The sequence below is a fragment of the Anomalospiza imberbis genome, chromosome 3 (assembly GCF_031753505.1).
Source record: "Anomalospiza imberbis isolate Cuckoo-Finch-1a 21T00152 chromosome 3, ASM3175350v1, whole genome shotgun sequence".
NCBI classification, from domain to species: domain Eukaryota; kingdom Metazoa; phylum Chordata; class Aves; order Passeriformes; family Viduidae; genus Anomalospiza; species Anomalospiza imberbis.
The window spans coordinates 51,807,567-51,833,117 of NC_089683.1; the positions used below are offsets into that span (position 1 = coordinate 51,807,567).

Sequence of the window (25,551 nt, forward strand, 5' to 3'; positions counted from 1 at the left end):
AGTAGGACAAGAGGAAATGGCTTCAAGTAGTGCCAGAGGATGTTTAGATTGGATATTAGGGAAAATTTCTTTGCAAAAAAGGATGCTCAAGCATTTGAAGAGGCTGCCCAGGGAAATGGTTGAGTCATCATTCCTGGGGATATTTAAAGTGTATATGTGTTCACTTGGAGACATGGTTAATGGTGGACTTTGCAGTGATGGGTTTAAGATTGGACTCAATAAGCTTAAAGGTCTTTTACAGTCTAAAAGGTGTTTATCAGGCATGGTTTAAAAAAGAAAACTCAGGAGCATGATATGAGATTGCAGTCATCGACACACAGGAAGCTGTAAATGCAGTTAATTACAGAAACTGCAGCACTTTTGAGAAAAGGTAGTGTTTTTTTAATGTAGCAAATGTGAGTAATAAGATTACTTCCTAAAAACCTAGGAATCAGATATTTCCCTGGAAAAACCTGTCATTTGAATTAGTGTATATATTATAAGAGATGAGAATTTTCTTGAGCATTTTTTATCTTTCCTTGAAAGAGCTGGAGGATGCACTCTAAACTTTTATTAATAAAGCTCAGCACCAATACTGTTTGAATGATTCAGAAGAGAATTTTGTGTTAGAATAGGCTTTGTTAAGTGCATTCATCCTTATATCTCTTTCTGTACTCAACACTTTACCGTTTCTTTCTGTCTGTTGGATAGATAGATGTACAGATGGCATCTATAGGCATTACCACTAGGAAGAAGATATTTTCCTATCTCTGAACACAGATACTGTCAACATTCTCACTCTTTGAGAAGGGAAATCTTAAATAAAGAAATGTCCATCCATTCATCTTTATAGGTGAAACAATACTCTAATTACACTCTCGTAAGTGAGGCAGAATCTATAAGAAAGCAACTTCATGCAGAACATACTGCAATCAAGCTAAAAATCAATGCTTTTCTAACCACGGTTATGTGTGGGTCTTCTGTTAAAGAACATTTTCCTATTCTATTTTCCTAATCATTCAATAATACTTTATCTGACTTAGTCTTTCAGAGTTACATATAGCAAACCACAAAATTGACTCAGCTTCTTGGAAAACAGGTCAGGAGAACAAGCATGGCCATTGGGAACATTTACTGAAAGGATCATAGCTAAAAGTGAAAGGTAAAGGCTTATATTTTAAGTCAGAAATACTTCTGATCTATGAACCTTTATAGGGGAAATGTACACAAGAGACTGAAGTATACTTTCAGTTCAGTGACATGAATGTCTTTATCTAATATGTACTCATCAAAACTCAGTAAAATCTTTTAAATCTTTATTTCAAGGTCAAGGGAAAAATAATTTTGTCTTTTTGAGTGTAAAGCAAAACAAAAGAAAGAAAATCATCCTGATCTCAGACTCTGAAGATTCCTCCTGACTAACTGAGTCAAGCCATGCACTTGTCTATTTAGCAACAGAAGAAAATAACACTGCATAGTTAGGTAGTTTCAACCTGGTAGATGTATCTGTGCATGGACATTTAACATAGAATAATTATCCCAAATATCAGGCCTGCTGACTCAGATACACATCTTATTTTGAGGGCATAGAACAGTTTTCCTTCATTAGAGATTAACTTTGTATTGTTTGAGGCATAGGAATATTCTAATCCTGTTATTTCTAGATGTGACTGGAAAAATAAACATTACATTAATCCCCAAACCAGCATAAAGGAGTTGAGGAAATAAATTAGATTCTTTAATTAAAGCTATGCCACCCAGCTACTTGCACAGCACAGGTAGTTCTTTCTACATACCTGGAAGTCCAAAGGCAAACTGTTTATTTGGTTACCTGTGTGGGCTTTATATTATTTATCACTTTCATGCTTGATTATTTCTGGTATCATATCTCCCCAAAAAGTTCTTTATGAGCTTGACAGTACAGTGCCAGATACTAAATTACTCCTCTGCTTTGCTCAAGGAAGATTCTCTTGCCAACTCATCAAAAAATGAGTGGTAGTGCAAACCCAAGCCTCCTCCCTTTTATCTGTATTTATTAAAGGGTTGACATTTCTAACTCTTTGTCAACCAGATCTTACCAAAATAATTCACTATTTGCCACTCTCACATCTCTCCCTACTTTGTGTAGTCCAAGATGGAAAAGAACAAACACAAAACATCAGATCTGGATGGAGCAATACTCTGCGTTGACTTGGAAGCATTCAACTCCTGATACTCAGCAAAAGAGCTGCTGAAAAGTGCATTGCATTTATTTATCTGCTACTAACATTTCATGGGCAGGGCAGCTGCAGCAGACAGTGAGACCTTTTTCTGTGCTGGAGATCTCTTTGTATGACATACTGGGGGGGACAGGAGGGATAAAAAGGAAATAAAAGTATTGCCAATATGGAAACTACAGGGGAAAATACCGTTGCTGTTCCCTGGATGGAACATGGTCAACATATCCAACCTCCCCCACACAATACAATCTGAGTGGGACCAAAGAGAAAGTGAGAGTGGAGTGGAGACTGCAGCCTGATTCTGTCAAAACCCTTGCACAGGAGGGAGCTTTTTAGTGGATAAGCCACATAAGAGCTGAAAACCAAGAGAGATTAAGGAGGAAGATCTGCTGTTAAACTCTGATAGAATAGCTTTCCTTGGACTGATGCATATCTCAAGATTATCTCAGATACTATACTGAGATACCCACCACGAAGGTACCACCACCCCTCAATGAGTAAAGATATAGATGCATGCCTAAACTCACGCGAGCTCTGCCTGAATGTACATAAATAATACAAAAGTAAATTAAGAATCAGCAAAAGTTAGGGAAGACTCCATCATAACTTCTGGGCTCAGTCGTTGGCCTGAACCTCTCTTCTCCTCCACAGGGACGCATATTGGGTAAGAGCTGTATTCAATGCATGCTGAATGATCATCTCCTTAGTACATTGCTTTAAATACATTTTTTCAGTCAGACACTATCACTGGCAATCCTTCAACCTAAACCTGTCACAATTTGATTAATAGAGTGCTATTCTGTGAACTGTTAATGTGAGTCCTTAATGGGTGCTAGCAATCACTGGCAGAGGTAATGATGTGGAGATCCAGGAGGGGGGGGGTCTCTCTCTGTTTGGCTTGTGACTCTGACCAAGTCAGTCCAAGCACCCTCTGATCTGGCAAAATGCTCAGTGAAAAGTCCCTGTAATGGGACACTGACAGGATGGTTGAGCACAAGGGTCTCAGTTTTCCTGGGATGTGGACAGATTAATCAAACATTAAGGGTTTAAGAAAATCTCCCTTTTTCACATGACAATGAGCAAGGATGGGAAAGGATCAATTTCCACTAAAGCTATTCCTGGTAAAGTAAGAAGGAGATGAGTCTTCCACCTGAGAGTCACCACATCAATTGCAATGGAGAGTCAATCTTAAGACTGAGTCAGTTCTTATTGTGAGGTGAAGGAGAGACAAGGAGAAGGCAGGAAAAACTTGTTTCTAACTCTTTCTCTCTTTGCATTTCATCTAATTTCTATCTTTTGAACACTGAAAGCTAACTGTGTCCTGGAATGCTGCTAGTGTTTGGCTTTGTTCTGGTATAGATTAATGTTACTATTCCCAGGTGAAAAACTCTTTCAATAGGTAATAGGACACAGAAACACCATGGTGACTTTGCAGCCTCTGTACTTTTTATAAAAGCAGAAGAGGTGTTTAGGAGCTCAGCTCTCACAGAAAATCAATGGAAGTTACGTGTCTGGCCTTCCATGACGTGTTTGTACATCCACCAGGATATATATGCTGCATCTTTAGGCATGCTTTGAAATCATGTTGTCAATCATTGATGATGGAGTGTAGAATTCAGTCCACTGAGTGCTTTGAAGTTTCAATGTGGGACATGTCTGAGGTGCCTTTTATCTTTACAAGTCACATGGAGATCATGGGAATTTCCTTTCTGCTGCATTTGCGTATCTATTCTCCCAGAGTTTTTTCCCTTCTCCCTCACTGTGAATCTGTTTTTATTCTTCTGTTTTCATCTGTTTGGGGAGATACAATTTGATTTTTACCAATTAGCCATATCTGTCTTGAGGATTTCTGGAAATGTCAATCAGGAAAGCAGGATTTTCTATTTTCCATGGAAGAATAAATACTTAGAGGATGACTACCAGTCATGTGTTCAGCTTAAAAAGGCTTATAAAAGTAATGCAGAAAGGAATTTCTGTTTTTCCAATGAACACGCAAGGCAGTTGTCTCCAGCTGCATTCCTGCATTGGCTCTTCACTACATTCTCTTTTAGCTTATTATGTATATATCTGAGGGTATACCTCTGTAATGCTCAAGGCTAGAACACACCATCAGGCTCTCTAGTCTGATATTTTGTTGTCAGAGACTCCTATATTTCAGCTAGGCACCTTTTCAGCTGATGTGTATTTTTCATTAGGTAAACAATCATCTTCTGCAGACACCAGGGAAAGCAATATCCACCCTGTGCTGTGGGTAGTTTATCACTCTTAGTGTTAAGAACACGTACCTCATTTTCAGTCGGGATTCAGTTAGCTTCAGCTCCCAGTCATTCATTCTTGTTTAACTGTCCCTACTATGTTAAAGGCAGCTGTTGTAGCTGGAATCCTTTTTTTTTTTTTTTTCTTTTTCTGCAAAGGCACTTAGTATCCACAATAACCAAATCACCTCTTTCTGAAGAGATTAACTGAATACTTTATTCTTCTATTTAAAAAAACCAATATTCCATACTTTCTAAATAACTCAAGTGACTTTTTTGTTCTTCCTCCAATTTTACATTCAAATTCCAGTCTTTTCAGTGCTTTATAGACAGGAGATGTGTGGCCATGGTCAGTGTCCCTTGTTACAAGGTTTATAATTTCATGTCTGTATGAAAAAGTATCAACCTCAATTTTGCATTCACCTTGTCAGTTATAAAGCTACCTTCCAGATGTAAATGTAAGTGCCAATATAACATGAGACAGTAGGGAACTGGGCCCTGAGGTTAGAAAGACTATATTTGGGTGTCAAAAGAGAACATAACTCTGAGTAATGGGATAAAATTAAGCAAGGGAAAATTTAGGCAGACTGGAATGAAATACTTTTTAACTGCGAGATCTGTGAGGTTGTAGAATAATCTTCTGTGGGAATTGATGGAGGCCCAGTTACTTCAGACATTTAGAACTAAACTGGTTAAAGCACTTGAAGATATTCTGTAAGGAATTATCCTACATTGCCAGAAGGAAGGATTAGATGACCTAGTAGGTCATTTCCATCTCCTCTTTCTGTGATTTTGTTGTACAAAGCCCCACAAACAGGAAATTGTTATCAAAGTTAAGAGATGACCCTAAACCCTGTTTGTGTAAGAGAAAAAAAGAATAAATTACATCACTTGCTGGTAACTATGCAGGAATCCTAATCTGGCATTTCTGTGGGTTGGTAAATGCTACCAGTGCTGATGGCTGCATGCATAGTTTGTGTAAGCAGAAGCATCTACTAATGAAAAAATGTCAGGAAACTGCCAGTGAATTTTATGAATAGGATGCTGGAGAAAAGCAGTAGGAACGGAAAAATCAGAATGGGCCCGACATGCAGAATAGGGTTATGAGCAAGTTATTAGTCAGGAATGGATTGGCCTGTAGTAGAGGAGATGAAACCTGAAGCTGCAGTCTTCCATATGGGAAAACTAGGTGCTTTTGTGTATGGGCATTGATTCATATAATGATATTACCAATTGGAATCATAATTAAGGTGAAATCAGAGCCAGGGTCTTTGCTAAAGTTTGTATAAACCCACACCAAGCTAAACCTCTGCAAAAATGTATAGATGGATAAGTAGTCTAGCCGAGAAAACTGTTAAAAGAATATTGATAAGAAACAACTTAGAGGAGGATCACACAGTTCTAAGGTCCTTAAGTTCCTCCTTTGTTTTGTGTGTGCGCTTTAATGTGATTTGATCCTAAAACAGCTCTCAGCTCATAACACACTGTGTTTCTTTAATTATTGCTCTTATACATTTGTCTGCATGAGGAATCAAAAAGCAACTCATTGATTATTCTTTCTGTTGCTTAATTATTACATTTGTCTCTTCTAATCTTTCTAAATTTAGCTGCAAATAAATGCAAACTGTAGGTTCCTGTTCTGGGTTCAGCTGGGAGGGAGAAGTTAATTTCCTTCATAGCAGCCTGTATGATGCTGTGGTTTGGATTTGCTAGCAAATTTAAGTTTTGGCGATTGCCAAGCAGTGCTTGCACAGCATCAGAGCTTTTTCTTTTTCCTACTCTGTGCCTACTGGGAGCTGGGAAAATCTTGGGAGAGGACACAGCTGGAACATCTGAACTAAATTACAGGGAATATATGGTAGGGAATACACCAGATACAGAGGTGTATTCCCTACCATATAATGCCATGCTCAGCAATGACAATTGAGAGTAGAGGAAGAACAGGGGAAGGGTGTCCTGTGCTTCAACTGGCTGAGATTTATTAATCTCTCTTTGTCTCAACCCACAAGTTTTCTCACTTTTGCTCTTCCTGTTCTCATCTCCTTCATGTTGATAAGAGGGGAGTGAATGAGTAGCTCTTTGGGTGTTTAGCAGCTGGCCAGGGTCACCTCAATACAGTGTCTTCATTAAAAATAAAAAGATAAAAAAAGAGTCAGACAGGGTTCTACTACTCAAAACTCCTACCTTCTGCTTGCTGTAGCAGCCATTCTGAAAACACATCTGGTCAATCCAAAATGTGTCTTAGCACTTTTATGTGCATTCCAGTTCCTAAGTGACTAAGTTTTTTACCTTTTCCTCAGAATTTGTTTAATAAGAAAGAAAATTAGTGAATAAAGATGTTTAATTTTCTGTATGTGACTAATCACTTTCAAAATACCTTCGACTCTCTTGTTCTGATTTCACAATTCCATTTTTTCCTTGTACCCAACCTTAATTGTGACAGCCTCTACATCTCATTGGCTATTGCAGATCTTACGTTGTGGCCTCCTCTGAAATACACATCATCCTCCCATCTGCTGACATCTGTCGTGTGACATCTCTCAGCCAAGGGAACATGAGACGCATCACAGCGTCCAAGCTGGGCTGCTTAACGTTGTCAGACACTCAGCTGGAAATACACTCCTGGCACTGGGCAGGGTAGGTTGAGGAGTTTCAAACTGTGCTCTTGAGAGGGAACAGAAATATCTTCCTAGAAATGTCTTCCTACAGCCCATTTGCTCATTAGGAAAAACCTAGGATTAACATTTGTATCCCCAATGAAACATTTAATCTATTGCAGTTAGATCTGCCCAAACTTTTCAGGATGTGTGGTATGCATCTTCTTCTCTAGGTCAGTGGGTTATCCATGCACCTTTTTTTCCCTAATTATAACTTTTGTCAGAAGATATATTTAAACTAATTTTTACTTCTCTGGCGGCACTGAAAGTATTTACATTCCAAAATTATTCTTCTGAGAATTGTGTTACATTTCGATGACATTCTAACATATTTCTAGCCACTAAAGCACTAGGATAAGCAGCATGGGGAGGTAAATAGTAGGTTCATCATTACTTCAGCAAACTCTTTTTAAATAGCCATATTTGAAAGCAAACAACAAAAAACAACTCAGGCATATGGATTGCAAGAAAAAGATAACTTGCCACCAGGTGTCAGTAGTGGTTCTTTTATTGTAATTGAAGGCTTAATATCAAGACTGTAAAGGTAGAAGCTGAGACAAGATAGTCACAAAATTAAATGCATTTTTAAAATTGCTGTTCAGACCAGGAATTTAAAAATGATCAAAGGAATTTCTTTTCCTGCCTGTATAGAGGGCAATAATAAAGAAGATACTATTGGTGTATAAAATTGTCTTTTCCCTCCATCTCCTACTAAACCATTGTGGGTTTGTTTTCAAATTGCAAGGACTGTCCTTTAAAGAAAATGCATCTGTGATCAACCTGTGCTTAAGTTTGCTGGCGCATGGTCAGTCATGTTTGCTCTTGTCTGGTCATCTCCACTCTGCTCTACCTACTACTAACATTCTTCCTCCAAGAAGACAGACTTAAAGATAGACTTTCTTGCTGTCTTGATCTCACTGGGCAACAGAGTAGAAAGAATAAGCTGGTTATCTCAGTTTCGTGGCAGTCATAAGATACTATTTTCAATTTTTATGTCCAAGATAAACTTTTAGTTTTCTTTTTTCCTGACTGCAGAGAGACTTCACTTGGTTGTTACAGTGCCGTAATTAAAACGTACCTTGGTGTCTGTAATTTTAAGCCCCTAGAGACTTTTCCTATTCAGGAGGCAAAGATTTACTGTGGTTTCTAAAGAGAGAAACCACCACTCCCCTCCTCTGCTAACACTGCCTGGTGTGAAACATATGACACGGTATCATGCGTCATAGATATATCCTTACCATATGAATATCAATGATCTGGATGAAAGGATCAAGTGCCCCTCAGTCAACTTTTTGGACAATACCAAGTTGGGCAGGAGTGTTGATCTGCTGGAGGGCAGGAAAATTCTGGAGAGGGATTTGGGCAGACTGAATTGGTGGGCTGAGGCCAACTGTATGAGGTTCAAGAAGGCCAAGTGACAGGTCCTGCACCTGGGTCACAACAACCCCATGCAGTGCTACAGGCTGTTGGAAGAGTGGCTGGAAAACTGACTGACAGTAAAGTACATGGGGATGTTGGTTGACAGCCAGCTGAAAGAAAGGCAGCAGTGTGTCCAGCTGGCCAAGAAGGCCAATGGCATCCTGACCTGCATCAACAATAGTGTGGCCAGCAAGATTAGAGAAGAGATTGTCCCTTTATACTTGGCATTGCTGAGGCCATACCTTGAAACCTCTGTTCAGTTTTGGGCCCCTCACTTCAAGAAAGTCATTGAGGTACTGAAGTGTATCCAGAGAAGAGAGACAGAGCTGGTGGAAGGTCTGGACCACAAAACTTATGAGTGGCTGAGGGAGCTGGGGTTGTTCAGCTTGGAGAAGAGGAGGCTCAAGGTAGGACCTCATTCCTTTCTACAACTACCTGAAAGGAGGTGGAAATGAGGCAGGTGTTGGTCTCTTCTCCCAGATATCAAGCAATAAGACAGGAGGGAATGGACTTGAGCTGTTTAGGGGAGGTTTTGATTGGATATTGTGAAAAATTTCTTCACCAAAATGTTTGTCAAGCCCTGGAGCTGGCCGCCCAGGGAAATGATTGAGTCACCAGCTCCGAAGGTATTGAAAAGATTTTCAAATGTGTAGGGATACGGTTTAGGGTGTCTTGGCAGTGCTATATCAATAGTCGGACTCAATAATCTTAAAGGTCTTTCCCAACCTAAATGATTCTGTGATTGTGCGGTAGATTCAAAAAATGGGTGTGCAACCACTGCAAGCTAGTTCCTTTATTTATGGAGTGTCTCCAATGCTCATTTGTAGGGGCTTGTACACTCTGTTGAGAGCATGCATCCACCAACACAACAAAATGGAAGTCAGATCATGAACTGAGACAAGTAGATCTGAACACCAGAACTGCTCAGAGAGGTACTTAAGTGTGGTGGCCTTTAAATATTTGTCACTGAGGTTAGAACCAAGGGATTCTTGAACACTAGTCCTGTTGATAAGGCTTTATGATTTTAGCAAAATCATTTTCTTCTTAGACATCAGTTGCATTGCCTGATGGCTCTGGTTAATCACAAGGGAAATAGTGAAAGTGTACAAAAATTTGGGATCTTTAATCCAGCTAGCATTGATTTAGCTTTCAGAAGATATGTATAAACAGAAGATAAATATGTGGATAACTGGCCTGGATTTCATGTCTGTACCTGAATTTCCTTATGGAAATTGGAGAAAAAGACACTGATGATTTTCCTAAAGCAATTATAAGATTTGATACCAAAAAAATGCAAGTATATCAGGAAGATCATTAATGACAGTTGAAATAGAATTTTAGGTAGGAAATGGTGTGATGATTCAGGCTGATTATCATTATTGCTTGATAAACTCATTTTAGCTATGTGATTTGTTTTGAGAACCAAAACAAAGTGGGAAAGGAATTTACAACAAAGACAAAGGCTGATGTGAATATAATTTCTAGGAAAGCTGATTCAAGAAGGAGCAGGGAAGTTCCAGACTCTGGGAAAGAGACCATCAGGAAAAAAATCTGCAAGTAAACTATTAGTGCCTGAAAGCACCAATCTCTGTATATTAATTTTCATGTAGGGTTGGACACCAAAGCTTTAACACAGAGGATCCCTTTTCTCTGTCAGGTTGCAGACTGGAGCCCCCTGTGCTGATGTGTCCCAAGCACCATGACAAACTTTGGGAGAGCCTGTCAAAAGCTTATATCTGCTGAGGTGTAGCAAGCCCCTTAATAGGGATTTGGAGATGCAGCTCCTTCTCTATCCAGAGCAGTACTGGATAGATTTTTGTAAAAGGTTTTGAAGTCTGACTGTGCCAGACACTTGTGTCTGATGATTATGTTTTTTTTTAAGTTAGACCTCTGAGTTTGTAACAATGGAATTATCTATTTTTCAGGACAATTAACACAATGCTTTTGTATGAGCTGAAGGTCAGAGGATTAATGTGGTTTTATCTACAAAGCATTTTAAAAAGCTAATTAAGAATCATCCAGTTTGCTCTGTACTAAAGACTGTGAACATTTCCTATTAGATGACTCTTGATCCTCTGAAGCAGCAGAGAGGAGGGAGAAAGAGAGAGTGAAATGGAAGGAGAGAGAATTGGAGAAAGAGTGAGCTGGCATGCAAATAAATATATCACAGGGATGCAGTTAATGAAGAGCAATAATAAAACCTCCATTCTGGTAGCAGTAGAGATAAAATTGTCTCTTTAACCAAAGGACCAATCTAAAATATTAATCTGAAAATATATTCAGTATTTGCAATTACAAGCATTCCTTGTTAGCAAGTGAGATGGAGAGGAATATAGAGAGGTGCTTCTCTCAGAACATTATTTTAGAGATGTTTTTATCACTTAGTGCTTTCAGAGCACCTCTTCCTCTCTCTCTCTCTTGAGCCTGACAGCTTGTACATGTCACCATTCCTCTATAGCGAATGCCTAGTTAACGGGCCTCCAGCCAGACATGAGTCTTCTGGGAGAAGGTATGCAAAGGTGAGGAGCAGTGGTGGGACTTGGGTGCCAGGAGGACCTCGGAGCAGAAGGAGCTGCCCACTGGTGTGGGGATGAGTGTGGCTGGCAGTGAGAAGGCAGCTTGCTCTGAAAACACCTTGGCTTCATGGATTGCAAAGGTCAGGGGAAGCAAAATGCGACACAAACCAAATCAGGGTGAGGAGTTTATTTTCAATGCAATAGCCTCTGCCTAGCCTTTTAAAGGGAAAAGGTAAGAAAACTGGAAACTGTTCTTTGCTTTTGGATACTTAGGTATTCTGTTGATTCAAGTGCTCAAAGGTTGATTTTTTGTGTCTGTCCAAATTATGTGAAGACATTGAGGCACCTCATTCCAAAACTGGGCTATGCACTATTATTCTGTTGATCAAATATGTCAATTATTTCAGGCTTAAAACATATTAGGGATAACAGTGGGTGCTGCCAAAGGTAAAAAGCGCACATGCATTCAAAGAACAAGCTGAAAGAGGAATAACAGCAACACATGTAGCTGGAATACATTATGAATTGCCATCCTCTTAGACAAAGGCTAGTAAACTCCAAAAATGCAGCAACCTACAGAGCTAATAAAAGGGATATAAATGTGCAGATATCTTGGTTTGTCTAATTTGTGTCTTTCTAGCATTGGTAGGATGACTCACTGGATTTAGCAATTGCTTATGAACTTGAACATATTAATAATTTTATGCTGCAGCTCTGCCATAAAATGTAATCTTTTACAATTCTGTATTCTCAATTGAAATACAAGCTTAGAACCAGAATAAAATTATGAAAGATATTTGAATTGTTAGCTTATGTTCTTTTTAAAACTGTGTTTATACATTAAAATATGCAACTTAACTAGGAAAGAATATTCTCTTTTATCCCTATCCCTTCCCCAGTGTGTACAGCTCCCTACTATAAAAGGCATGTTTAAATATGGGGCTACCAAGATAGTTGTGCCTGGTAATCTGTGCATTTTTGTATTTTCCCAAACATAAATTACTATTTTTCTTCCCATCCATAAATGCTTGAATAAGAAAATTTATGCAGTTCACATATGATTCAGCGGCAAAGAAACCGGTTGCTTTTTGAAATTTGTATATGTAAATCACAATATTAGTAAACAATGGGATATAGATCCTTTCAGCATTTGATAACATTCAGCAGATTTAAATAATTAGAAAAGAGAGAGCAGGGCTTGCCTTGAGGACATAGTAAATATAGCCTTCAATACTTACATCCTATTTTGAACCTTTCTCCATGGCTTTAGGCATTGCACTAATCTACAGAAAGGTTAATCTGAATACTTGACTGCTTGTAGAATATTATATAGAAAGTGACAGATAAAGCATCAATTAGAATCAGTGTGTCTAGGTATTCAGATGGTGACCAAGCACTAGACTAAACATTTTGTTTCTCCTTGATTTTAATGAGACAGTTTTGCAGGCTGTGTCACTTACTTGAGACACTTTTGCATTTCTGCATTAAATATACTTGCAGATTTACTGAAGTAACAGGGAATAAAAATACAGCATTTTTAGTGTAGACAAGACCGAAATTGCTAATTTCTAATCTTACTGAAATATTTATATTTTTATGCATGAAACAATCAATTAGGTTTAGGATATTCACTAACTTAAACTTTTAAAAAATTATTTTCTGGGAATGAGTAAAAATTCAGAAAATAACCATCTATTTTCTCCCACACTTAGTGGTTTTATATGGTAATATTTACGTTTATTACTTAAAATGTTCTGTATTTATAAAATAATTCATGAAAAAATATATACTCTCCATTCAGTCTTTGCCATGCACTTTTGAAATTAATTATACTCTTGATAGATTTAATATATGAGGGAAGGCAGTGTTTGTAATTTATTTGTAAATGTATTTACAAATTTACAAATTTATTATATTTGTAAAAGTCCCAAGATAATCGAACAGAAAATTATGTGTATTATATATACAGATATGCAATATAATATAATTTAATATAATATATAATACGGGCACAATGTATGTATGTATCTATATATATATATATATATATATATATATACACTGTGATACATCTCTATCTATCTATCTATCTATCTATCTGTATCTCCACTTGGATTCTTGAATGTTAATGAACTGCATACACCCTTATCTCAAATGCTTAAATCTTGAAAGTGATTACACTAAATAGATATTATTGCAGAGAAAGTCAGAGTTCAATTTCTTACCTGCTTTTTTAATTTCAGGGACAGCTGTCTTCTCATGAGCTTTCTCCTTTTTTCCTGTTTTTTCAAAGATTTAATTAAGGAGAGTGATTTGATGTGATAGAACTCTGAATCATACACTCAAATATGCAGTCAACCAAGTCCTGGTGGGCACATACTGAAAAAAATATGCCTTATTTGGGAGTTCAGATTATTCCCTTATAGCACTTGCACCCAACTGGCCACAAAGCAATCAGCTGAAAATGAAAATTAATCAGTATGCATCAACTATGGATGATTTGGACCCTTAATAATTCATCAAAAGTTAGACAAAAATCATCAGTGCACGAATGTGGAAGCTTTTCACTTAAATTCCAGTAGCAATGAGATCATTATAAAATAATGAATGACTTAAATATTTTGCATGAAGCAACACCTTAGTGGATTTTAGATGCTTTCTGAGAATGTATGATTAGAATATTATTTAGATGGATATCATGACTTTGCATTTGGTTACTCTAAGTTTCAATTGTGATTCTGTAAAATAAATAGATCTACCCCACCATCAGAAGCTGAGGTACCATGAATTGAGTGCTATCTTCCATGAACTTTGTGTATTGCAGTATAACTATGTTCTGTTATATATGGGCTCCATTAAATTGTTTAAAAAGCCCATAGATGGCCACCAAACAGGACATTTCATTTGTCAGAAAATGAGTTTAGGTAATATTGGATGCTGAACACATTGAATACATTAGACACTAGATACAGAAGAAGTGGAAACATGCAGATAGTGACTGAACAACTAAGAGAAGGACAATACAGCCAGAAGTATAGGATTAACCTAACAGAAAACAATGGGAAATGAAGCAGAAGTGTGAGTAAAAGCTGAGTGAGATCACTAAGAAATGTTTCCAAACCATACCTTTCATCTTAGTTTCAGTCATAGTCTTCTTTTCCTCATTCTTTTTCTTCTCCTCTTTTCTCTCTAAAAATAGAAATTGAAGTTCAGATGGCTATTTTACACAGAAACACACAGACAACCATGTATGTATATATGTATGTATGTATGTATGCATGCATATATATATGTGTAAATGGATTTGGGATGGGGCATCAACTAATTGCAATATGTTCAAGATTTGATAAGCTGGTCACTTATTTCCAGCAGCTCAAAAGTACAGCTTAATACCCAGAGGGTGAATGTGGTGCTAAGGATAAAACTGGAACAAACATGCACATCAGATTATTACTTAAATATTAATTCAAGGAACTATGCCCATTAACTTGGTGTAACTAAGACTTTATTGTGGTGACTCAATAGCCATTCACTGCTCTGCTTCTTTTTTAAGACCTGACTGAATAATAGCAAAACTTGTAAGTGGTACTTGGGAACAAGTGTAGAATGCTATGAAGAGCCTGCATATATAATATACCTTTATAAAACTTTTTATTAATTGTATCTTTGAAACTGTCATTACAGGACTTCTGTTATTCACGGAGAGTTGTTGTTAAAGTACCATCTACAAAACAACATGACATTATTTCAAAAGCATCTGCCTCTACTTTGGAAGTTATCAGGGCAACAGTAGAAATAAGGAGAATATTTTTTTCCTTTTTTAAAACAAGCTTAAACAATTTAATTATGTATTTCATGAATGTTTTGAATTAAAAAATTTAGAGTTCGGTAAAGGATATGAGAAATTTATGATTCTTATTTTTCCTTTGGGAAATGAATTCCCTTTTTGATGGGAAAGAATACAAGAGTACAAGAACAGCTAATCTAAGTTCTTTTTTAATTGTTCATCCATGAACAGCCAAATTTGTTACTTTCAGTTTGTGATGCATGGCTTTAGGTGTTGATACCCAAATATAGTTAGTGAAACTATAGTTTTCTTTTTGTGATCTTTTATTGTTACAAATGTGGATAAGGAGCCAAGATTTATTATCTTCCAAAAGATAGACCCATAAGACTATAAGCAAGAGTCTTTTCTTTAATTGAAAATAGTTAAGGTATTGGAATAGTTTAAAATCCAAGAGACAAATATAGTCCTGTCCCTTACACAAATCTAACATGAAGATAAAGGAATAAAACAAAACAAAAACTAACTTACTTTTCACTTCTCTAGGTACCACAATAGACTTTTCTTCTGCATGGAAAAAATATACACAAAAAGGGGAAAAAATTAAAATTTGTAGAACATTTTACCTAAACTAAAAGATATATGTTTGTTTGATTTTTGAAAAATTGAAAAATTACTGGGTTTATAGAGTACATGAATTCCAAAGTCTGCCCATGCTGATTTCATTAAGAAAATAATTTTGCCTGTTGTGGAGGTAATGTATTTATCAATATTCAACGTCTCCTCAAATTATACTTTCGCTGATTTTCTGACAATTCATTTTAATTTTAAGCATAATATAGATGTATTCCACTTTCTTGTTTTAAACAGATTTATCCAATGTGTTTCTCTTGTTATTGTCTTCAGAAAATTCTCATATGCATTTTACAGAATGTTTCTCTGAGTTTTACATGGTTAATTCTTCCTTCTGAAACTGAGCTATACACTACACTTCAAGCTACAAATTCCTCTGTGTTGTGAGGTTTCTTAGGTATGTGTAGAGCATCAGAGTAGTGCTCATCCTACACTAACTTGTTTGGAACTTCATATTCTTGTATACTTTAATATTCTTGTTATTGCCTATCTCTTTCCCTGACACATTTCTCCAGACACTTGTGCTAGGGAATGTACATGTCTGGTTGAAATGGAAGTCTCTTCACCTTCAGATTTCACAAAAGCTGTTCCACAGCTCCACTTTCCTGTGCCACCTATGACTCTTCAATGGGTTACTTCCACATGTAATGTATATCTCCTCTAATATCTAAAACGTGGTTTAATTATTTGCATACTCTGCCTGAATTTATCAAAACTGTTAAACATACTAAGTGTGTGTCATTTACTGACAGAAAAGAGCTTCCTTCTGTCTTCCTTCCATGAGACTTTACTCATAGTAATTAGATGTTGAAGTGCTGCTCGTAATGTCCATTTTTTTCTGTAATGTCCATTTTTTTTTTGAGTGCTTCAGTTCTGGTGACTTAGATTGATTTTTTTTGGTTTCTTAAATTTCTGGTGCTAGGTGATGCATGAGAATAATTTGTAAGCCTAAAGTCCTTACAACAAGATTCTCTTTAATCCAAGACCATTTCTGCCTTTGAACTTGTAGCATTTTGCATGCCTCTGGGGGCCAGAAAAAACCACATGAAATCTGCCTTAATTTGCATAGCAAGGTTCAGAGCTGTATGAATCTTGAAAACCACAAGCTAAGGCATTGAGCTTTGCAAAGTGAAGCTTTGTATGGAAGATGTACAGGAAGTGGCAGGCATGTTTACTGCCAATAATCCAAGCAAAGATGATGACGTCCCTGGCTGCAGAATCTTCATTGCCAAATCATTCCACCAATTAATCCCACTGACAAAATTTTCTTCCTTCAAGCTCTCAAGTTGCATTATTCAGTGTCCAGGCAACTTTGAGATGTCTATAGTTGTTATGAAATTTCTGGGGGATGATTACATAGAAGTATTAAAGGACTGTGGCCCCTATTTCCCAATTATGCTGCCTAATGCAAGATAAGCACTCTTGCTCAAGTCTGAGAAAAACAGTCACTGAGCTTCCATTCACATCTCATCTGCATCTAGCCCCACTGGTGCCCCTCACAGCTCCAAATGAGAGAAATTTCTGTAAATGAGAATGATGGACTTGGTAAATGGGTATTATGGAAAGAGCTATCTATGAATTAAGGAAGTAATCCCATTTCTTGAATAAATTTATTTCCTCTCAATTTGAGCAGCTCACATTTAGAATGTCGTATATTAAGTGTATATTTAACACCAGCAAAACTTGTTATTTCTGAAGCAGTAAATGTAGTGGGCTCTATGTAGATATGTACACAGCTAAATTAAGAAGCAGAGCAAATAATTAAATAGGAATTTAGGCAGGTCTTTTGCACTGTAAAATATGAACCCCTTCTGTTAATTGAAAGCACTTACTTTTTTTTGCTAGGAATAGTTACAGAATTACAAAGGGCCAACTGCATAAAGAGGGATCCTAATATGCAAAAATTTTGGGTTACTCAAGGAAACACAAGTTGCTTTGTAGGATTTGGCATTGACCACCATATGAAATTCAAGTGCAATTATTTTTATTGCTACTGTTTCTTAATTAACAGGATTTTTTCACCCACATTAGTCCTGAGCCACACTTCATGGACAGTACATGTACAAAAAGACCTCACCTTTAAAAGCCTGCAATACACTTACAAGAATGAAATAAGGATATATGCAACTGGAAGAGTACATGAAAGATTCAGTCAGCAAGGCCAGCAATGAACTTTTCATTTAGTCAATTTTTTTTTTTCTGTAGACTCTTATACTTTATGTAGTATAAGAAGTAATCTAGTGAATATGAGTATTGCAAATTAAAGCAGTGATATATTACTGAATGGGACATTCAGGTAAAAAACTAACTCCTTGGTGAAAAATAAAAAAGAAGCAGCATAGAATAATTTTCTTGCAAAGTGGCTGGATTGAACAGAACAGATCTTGAAGCAAAGTAACCTATGAGATGGAATTATTTATTTTTTAATAAGGGATGAAGGACCAAGGCCAGTAGAAATGCAAGATTCAACAAAGCCCAAGAAATGGGGCGTTTCAATCTGAATTTCCTCCACCCATCTTGACAGCACCTTGTCTTTGTGTTATTCTCTTAGGAGAGCAGCTAATTCTTGCACAATGGTGGGAGGGGAGATAAAAGAAGCATGCTAACAACGCGGCACTTGAAATCAGGCCTGGTAAGACCAGTGTGCTACTCTGCCAGTGCTGAGTGGAATCTAAATTTAGGGATGCACATGAGTTACAGGGCATAGTGTCACAGGAATGCTGCACAGGAACTGGAATAAGAAGGTGCTCTTAGAGCTTCTTTACCAAACTGCTCCAGATGGCCCATGTTCTTAAGGAAAGTCTGATTCTGGAAGGAATTGTCAGCTCATCCTGTCCTGTCTGAGAAACTGAGGTAAGCAGGGAAGCAAAATATAGCCACAGATTCCTTCTGGTGGAGAGGCATGCATATAGCAAACACTAACTAGTGGGACTGAATGCCAGAAGTTTGGAGATGTTTGGGTTCACATTATCTTTCTAAAGTTCAGATCCTTATATAAGGCTTATCTGCATTTATCCTGACCCTCTTGTCAGGAACCCTCAGGATGAAAGCTCCTGTGAGAGACTTTGGATATTTATTGCCTGACTGTGAAACGCTACAACAACTTTTCTTGCCTACAGATTCTAGTCCTGGCAGAATTCAGGAGCAGCAGAGACACATGTATACTCACTGACATACAAAATAGAACAAAGCAAATATTAATTCAGCTTTTCCTGAGAAACCATAATTCAGACTGAACACAGTGACTTAATTTAGGATAAGACCTCATTTCATTTTTGTCCAAGCAGGTCTGTACACCTTAAGCTGTCATTATCATAATTTTAAAAGACCAATCAAGCAAAACACAAGCTGCCTTTTAATTTTTTTTTTTCCTTATAAATTTTGAAGGGATTACATTTCTTCTTTGTTTTACTTGGTGACTGAAATCCTTTCTCTGCTGGACTCAATAAAAGTTTTGCTGTTGATTTCAGTGAGAGTTGGATATCCTTTTAAATATTAGAATAAATCATTACATTTCAGTTTTTGATGATATATATTTTCTTTCCCCTTGGCTTGTTGCTTAGGGTAGAGACTGACAATGACTGGTCAGTTGCACTTTTGGTTATAAACAATTTAACATCCATTCACCAAATAGGATCCCCTAAGAGTTACAAAACTTTTATAAACCATGCAAGGAGATAGTTCTGTTTAGTTTAGGATGTCATGGAAGCTCATACCTTTAAGATTAAATCTAAATTTCAAGTAAAAATTGACCTTAGCTGTCTATTTGAAGAAAAAAAAAATCTCTTTCTGGGGTAAGAGAGTCCTTGTTGGTCTTGTTACTTTCTCTATGAGAAAAAATTCTGTCTTGATTCAGCCAAACTACTGAAAGGCCAAGAAAGATCAAAGAAACCTAAACAGTGTTAATCTAAAGTTCCTAAAGTTCTTAGAATTTCTTCTGTTCACACAGGGGCACAAAGAATTGCATGCACACATGCACATACGTGTTCTCTCTAACTTACAGGTGAGTGCTTAGGCCAAAATGAAGTGCATTTATTTGCAAAGCTCTGTTTAAATGACACCACCATTTTTTTTTCTGCAGAAAAAGGAAATACAATTCCTTTTCATACTGAGCAAATGAAAGACTCTTGGGGCACACAGATCACTGGAGATATAGCACATCCTGAAAGTCTAGGCAATCTCTCCAGCTCAACTCTGCTTTTTTTCAAACTGCTTCACTGTTTTCAGATCCCAGTCTGAAACACTATTTGGCAGCTGTGAAGATTACTTATGGAGATATTTTTGAGGTCTGCAAAATCTGTGCAATAGAAATACCATGCTTGAAATTCCTAATGCTTTCATATGACCTACATAAACGTTTCTTATTTCTTCCTGTAGTGATTGTAGACTCCTTTTTCATGTCTCTGTTGCATTAAGCACCAGAACCCTTTGTTAATAGCATGGGCCATATTTTGCCCTCACTAAACAGCACAGTGAGGAGCAAAGGAATAAAACCGCAAGAGAGATGAAGCCAGAGTAGGCACGGCAAGTCAAAAACAAGGCCAGGACAACTTCCATAACAAGACCAGCAACAGAAACTCTACTGGACAATGGTCAGTAGTAAATATGATGAAAATATGATTATGATGAATACTTAAATTCCCAGGGGAGCACTGATTTTTTTAATGGTACAACCCTTACTAGTGAGAGCCAGACTAACACAGCTAAGGTAGCTTGGCTAGCCTTCTCCATCTTTGTGACTGACATTCCTACTGGACAACAGGAATCAATGTTAGGACCAATTCTGTTACCAGTGCTGGGAAGGGTTTTGCTGATACTTTTTATGCAGCATGGTTTTGGGCAAGTGTGTCTGAGCTTTAATGATGGGATGATGAGGTTATGCAGGACCTCTTTGTAAGAGTTTCTGTTTTCTTTCTAAAGAAACATGGGAGTTCTCCCTTTGGAAGCCCAGATTAACTTAATTCCAGTAAGTGCTTTCCATTTGCAGCTGCAACATATGTGAAAGACTCTTGTTTTTCTGTAACATTTAAAAAGCACTATGAAAAGTTAAAGTAATGCTCCGAGGTATTTGTTTGTGTTTTATTGGGTAAACTTGGGTGAATATTTATTTTCAAATGCATACTCTAACATTTTAAATTGTATTATTATAAATGATGAGAAAATATAACAAAATGTCTAATCAAAATATGCATATCTTTATACATATTTTTTCTTACACTAATAAGCTGTTTTCTCATGTCTGTTTAACTTTTTGAATTTTATGATAGAATAGAAGTAGTACAGAAGAGCCTCATGTCATTAAGGAAAATGTCAAGGGCTTTCTGAAACAGTGAAGATTTAGGGTTTTTTCATTTTTGCTAAATCATTAGAATTTACTGCTTAAATGTCTAATTTAAATCATTAAAAAGTTCACTTTGAAACCCTGTTCATATTATTTCAAAGATTTTACTGTCTTCAGTAGAGACTCATGGAGATATAAGGCCCATATTTCTCAAAAAAAACTTGTTATGCTGTAAATACAGCAATGTATTAAAGCTAACTAAACTGTTCATCTATTAACCTAGATTAAACCTAACCCATTGTACTATGATATTTCTAATAGAAATATTTTTCTTTTTTCTGTTTTTGTTCTTTCTTGGATTAAAATTTATCGGAAAAATGGATTTTCATACACAACTCATATTACTAAGAATATTCTAAATGTGGAGAAAATTTTCAATATTGTGCATTTTAAAGGATTCTGTTGTGTCTTGAATCATGATCTCTCACTGAAAGGATTTTTTTAAAAGGTAATTGATCCTATAGTATAGAAGAAAAACAGAGTTTTTTAATAGAACAATCCATGTAAAGAAGAGAAGGCAGACATTGACAGACTGTACAGAAGAAGATTGATTTGTACAAGATTTACACAGTCCTGTACATCAGGGGAGCTTTGTCAAAATTTGTATTGACTTCAGTAATTTAGATATTCTTGGTTATATCCCTTAATGCTCATGAACAGAGATATAGGCTAGAAATTCTTCTTAAGACTGTCAGATAATTTACATTCTTATATAGCAACACAGATGCAGTTGCCAATTTAACCTTCTCAGGAGTTTTGTGGTAAGTTAAACACATTTCACAGCAACTCGCTTTACTACATTCTGTAAAACTTGTAAATAGAGGATTCAATGACCTAGCGAAAATACTCTTTGTCCTCATAGATCCTCTGAAGATGCTATAGATTTTTTTTTCTCCTAACTTATTATCATAGATACCATCAAGATGACAAGGAATGGCCAGTTTACTTCAGTCAAGGAAGGGGGGATATTTCAGAGCTTGTCATGAATCATTAAGAGATCAGAATGGTCATGTTGATGACTCTTCCATGATAAATGCTCTCCCACTCAAAGATACAGGAACAGACTTTTAGGACAATATAACTTGGAAAATCATACTCAGATACAATGCTGTTCAAATGTTTTTTTGTCATACCGTGCTCTCCAAAGTGGTAAAAAGCATAGGTCTTCTTGAGATCATATAACATATGCATTAAGACTTTTTCCACCAGGAGAAGGGTTTTGGTAGAGGCTTCTCACAAAGGTGCTGTGATTTTGTGAGAAGGCAAAGACATGCTATTCTGGAACAACTAACATGAGAATTCACCGATAAGTAGCTAAGCCTAGTTACTAGCTGATCTTAGTTTTTACACTAAATTATCAAGTTATTAAGTTATTATATGTTATTGAGTTACACTAAGTTTTTACACTCTCTTTAACTGCATAGTCTTCCTGAGTGATTACCCTGCCATGTCAGAGAGGGAAACATGGGAGGACTATCAGAAAGGAAAGTCCTTTTCACGTGAATGTGGAAATGGAGGAAGGTAAAAGCTGTGTGAGCCGAGCAAAAATTCAAGACCTAAGAGAGAGAATCACAGATAAGCAGTATACACTGCAGGTAAGTTTTAGGATGTCAGTGAATAACAAAATAAAAGAAATCTAGAGTTAAAAGTGGTGTGGAAGACTACAGCCAAGGAAGAAGAAGGATATTAAAGTCAAAGTTCAGATAGCCGTGGAGAACTGATCTGTTCAAATTACTGGTGACACCAGTGTCCTGATATGGCAGCACCAGTGTCACCCAAGGTAAGAACACTGCTTCCAAGTACTTGTGGAAGCTCCATAAAAAGATAAGATAAAGAATTTAAAATTAGTTCTTTAGTTCCTAGTTTACCAAACAAGGTTTCCAAACTAGAAATACAAGTAGATGTTATATATCAATGCCTTTATCTTCACAAATTTCTTTACCTTCTTTCTCTTGTTCACTGTTACAGAATCTTATATTTTGTTTTATTATTCTCTGCTGCTCGTGATCTGAAAATTCAAACTCTTCATTGAAGTTTTAAGGTAAGATCTTTGAAAAAGCCAACCAACCATGAAATAGGAAAGCAATGATCTGTTCTTTTCTTCTGACCAGATTAGTACAAAGCATTTTGCTTTTTGACCAGGAGATATCTGAAAATTTCAACTCATACACACACTTCAATGCAATTTATTGCTTACTACTCAAATCTAGTGTACAAATTGAGATTGTCTTAAATAATTACCCCTTTTCAAAAGATTTACTATGGAGCTGAAGAAAGAGAAAAAGGCAATGACAATGGGGAAAAATGTGCGATTTAATATATAATAACAATATGCTATTTTTCTACGACCTCAAGAATTCAGCAGAGCATAATTTTTACAGGACATTGGATACTATCCAGGAAAAGCATTCCATTTGAAGGTATCAAATACTCTAAAAACTTTAGAGGTATGTGGCACATATACACCACTATTTCACTATTACATTTATCAGAAAACAAGAATGGTCCAAGATTACCTAAGGCAGCAGTGGCAAAATAGAGCGATACTGAAAACCTGTCAATCTAGAAAAAGAGTAAGATCCTTTCAGCCTTCATCAGCTGCATCATTACGTATATAATGTCTGAATATCACTCAGTTGGAAAGCCTAGGGTGTAAGTAGATTGGTTTCATAAATTTTCTGTGTGATAAACGTTCTGTTACTTTCTACAGTTTTACCTTTTTTCAGAGCTGGTTTCCTCTGTCAAAGGCTAAGCCAGTCTTTGATGTTATATAAAGTATATTTTTCAATTAAAAATGCTTCTGTCTGTTCTCTATTCTGACAACTTATGATATGATTTTCAACTATATTTATAAGAAGAATCTTTTGTTTCAATCTGTGCCTTCTCCTGATCAGTGATATTTAGTGATGTACCAGTCATAAAGGTATCTACGCACTAAGAAGCCACATGCAGATGTATCTTCAGCTATTTTAAAGATTTAAATTTGCCTGCCTACTCCTTTTTTTTTTCCCTTCTGACATTTTGCCAATTATTCTCATAAATTACTTTTTTTTCCTCTAGGGCTGAAATAAAGCTTCAGGGTTTAGGGTTCCTCAAGGCGCTGTGGCATATTTTCTCATATATGGAAAACACAGAATAGTACAACATAACAGCTTTTCATGATAATGTTTTACAAGTAATTCTGCCTTCTTAATGTCCTTCAAATCTCTTGCATGAAAAGTATTGTATCCTAGTGACTGGCCTTGAGCCTTAAAGGGAATTTAGTTATATGGTTCTGAGCAGATAATTTCCCTAAAATTTGTTTGCCAAATGGGTGTCTAATTGACAGTCCCAATTACCTGAATTGCATGCATAAATGAGCTAATGAAACACATAAATGTGTAACTGGTCATAAATAGTCATTTCTATGTGCAATTGCAGTAACTGCATGTTCCTCATGATTTTGAAAATCAAGAATCTACTGTTAATTTGATGCTAGTTCATCTTGTGTAACAGTTATATTTAAAGATTAAGTTTATCATTCAGCAAATGTGTCAGCCTTGTTCCATTATGTCTTTTTTCCATTTTGGTTAATTGATGGATAACGGAGTATAACATTGCAGGGACTTCTTTCTGCGGATAAGCAGGGTTCAAACATTATCCTAAAGTAAGCAAGAGTGCAAATCTATTTCTATACTGTCTCAAAATAACCACAGTTTTATACTCCTTTAAACAGGATGCTTAAAAAGGAATAATCACTTAACGTAACAAGATTTTTGGGGAAAGACATAATAAATCACATAACTATTTTTATCCAAATATTCTGATTCACAATAATCACATTACAGAAATATCTAATTAATGTAACACTTTGTTTCAGTCCTGGCAAATCCTAAGTTTCATTTTCTGTTTTCAAATGCAGGAAATCTTGTAGCTCTTGTTACTTACTCTCTGCCACCCCATCTGTTCTTCACTTAGACTGCAATTGCTTTCTGGGTAACATAGAACTAAGACCTCTATGAGAGAAATTAGCAAGTGCCATGGCGTGACTGAAGAACTCAAGTATCATATGAAAACTGCTACATAATTGCACTAAAAGACTCAGATGTTTTGTACTATTAAACTATATGGTGTAAAGACCAAGAACATATATTGTAGTTGAAGCACTGAGTCATCCCACATAGTTAATTTTAAAATTAAAATGAGTATTTCAATCACTTTACTGTAATGATCAGACCATAAACAATATAATTCAATTGCAGGGATTATGTTTTAATCTTCTGAACGTAAAATCTGACTTTGTATTTCTCTTTCAGTGGTTTTAACAATAGCACTAGGGTTGATAAATGCAGAGCCAGAAATATTACATTCATTATTGCAAATAAGGCACAGAAAAATTACTGAATAACAATAGCTGAAAGAATAATTCAAAGTATATTAAGAGGATAATGTTGATTATGTTTATAGTTAGATAGCAAGTTATGGCTGAATGCCATTCAAGGCATTTTACGTATTAGGCCTCAATACCATAATCTGTTTCACTCAGGAAATCCCCCATGCCATCTGTGAGACTACTGTAAAGAACATTTAGATTTTGTCATGCATATGTCCCCATGTCATTCCTGTCCCAGGCCTAGTAATGTGATCACTTTTGTAATATAGGTTATATTTACCAAAAAAAAAAAAAAAAAAAAAAAACCAAAAAAAACCCCACCCATTAGAACAGTCAAGTTAATAAGTAGAAGCCAATAAAAGTGGAAAAACTCAAA

The 25,551-nt window shown here is 36.3% G+C and overlaps 1 protein-coding gene and 1 long non-coding RNA gene across 2 annotated transcripts in view; one reads left to right on the forward strand and one right to left on the reverse strand.

The window, feature by feature from the left end:
• LOC137471936 (triadin-like) overlaps positions 1-25,551 on the reverse strand; it is a 106,968-nt gene that overhangs the window by 29,673 nt on the left and 51,744 nt on the right. The window contains exon 10 of the mRNA XM_068186642.1: positions 14,172-14,230. Within this exon, the coding sequence (XP_068042743.1) occupies positions 14,172-14,230 (59 nt within the window). The remainder of the gene's footprint in view (positions 1-14,171; positions 14,231-25,551) is intronic.
• On the forward strand, positions 17,781-25,479 carry LOC137470754 (uncharacterized). Its single transcript, XR_010997236.1, has 4 exons — positions 17,781-18,315; positions 19,840-20,061; positions 22,772-22,844; positions 24,705-25,479. It is a non-coding gene; the product is annotated as an uncharacterized lncRNA (long non-coding RNA).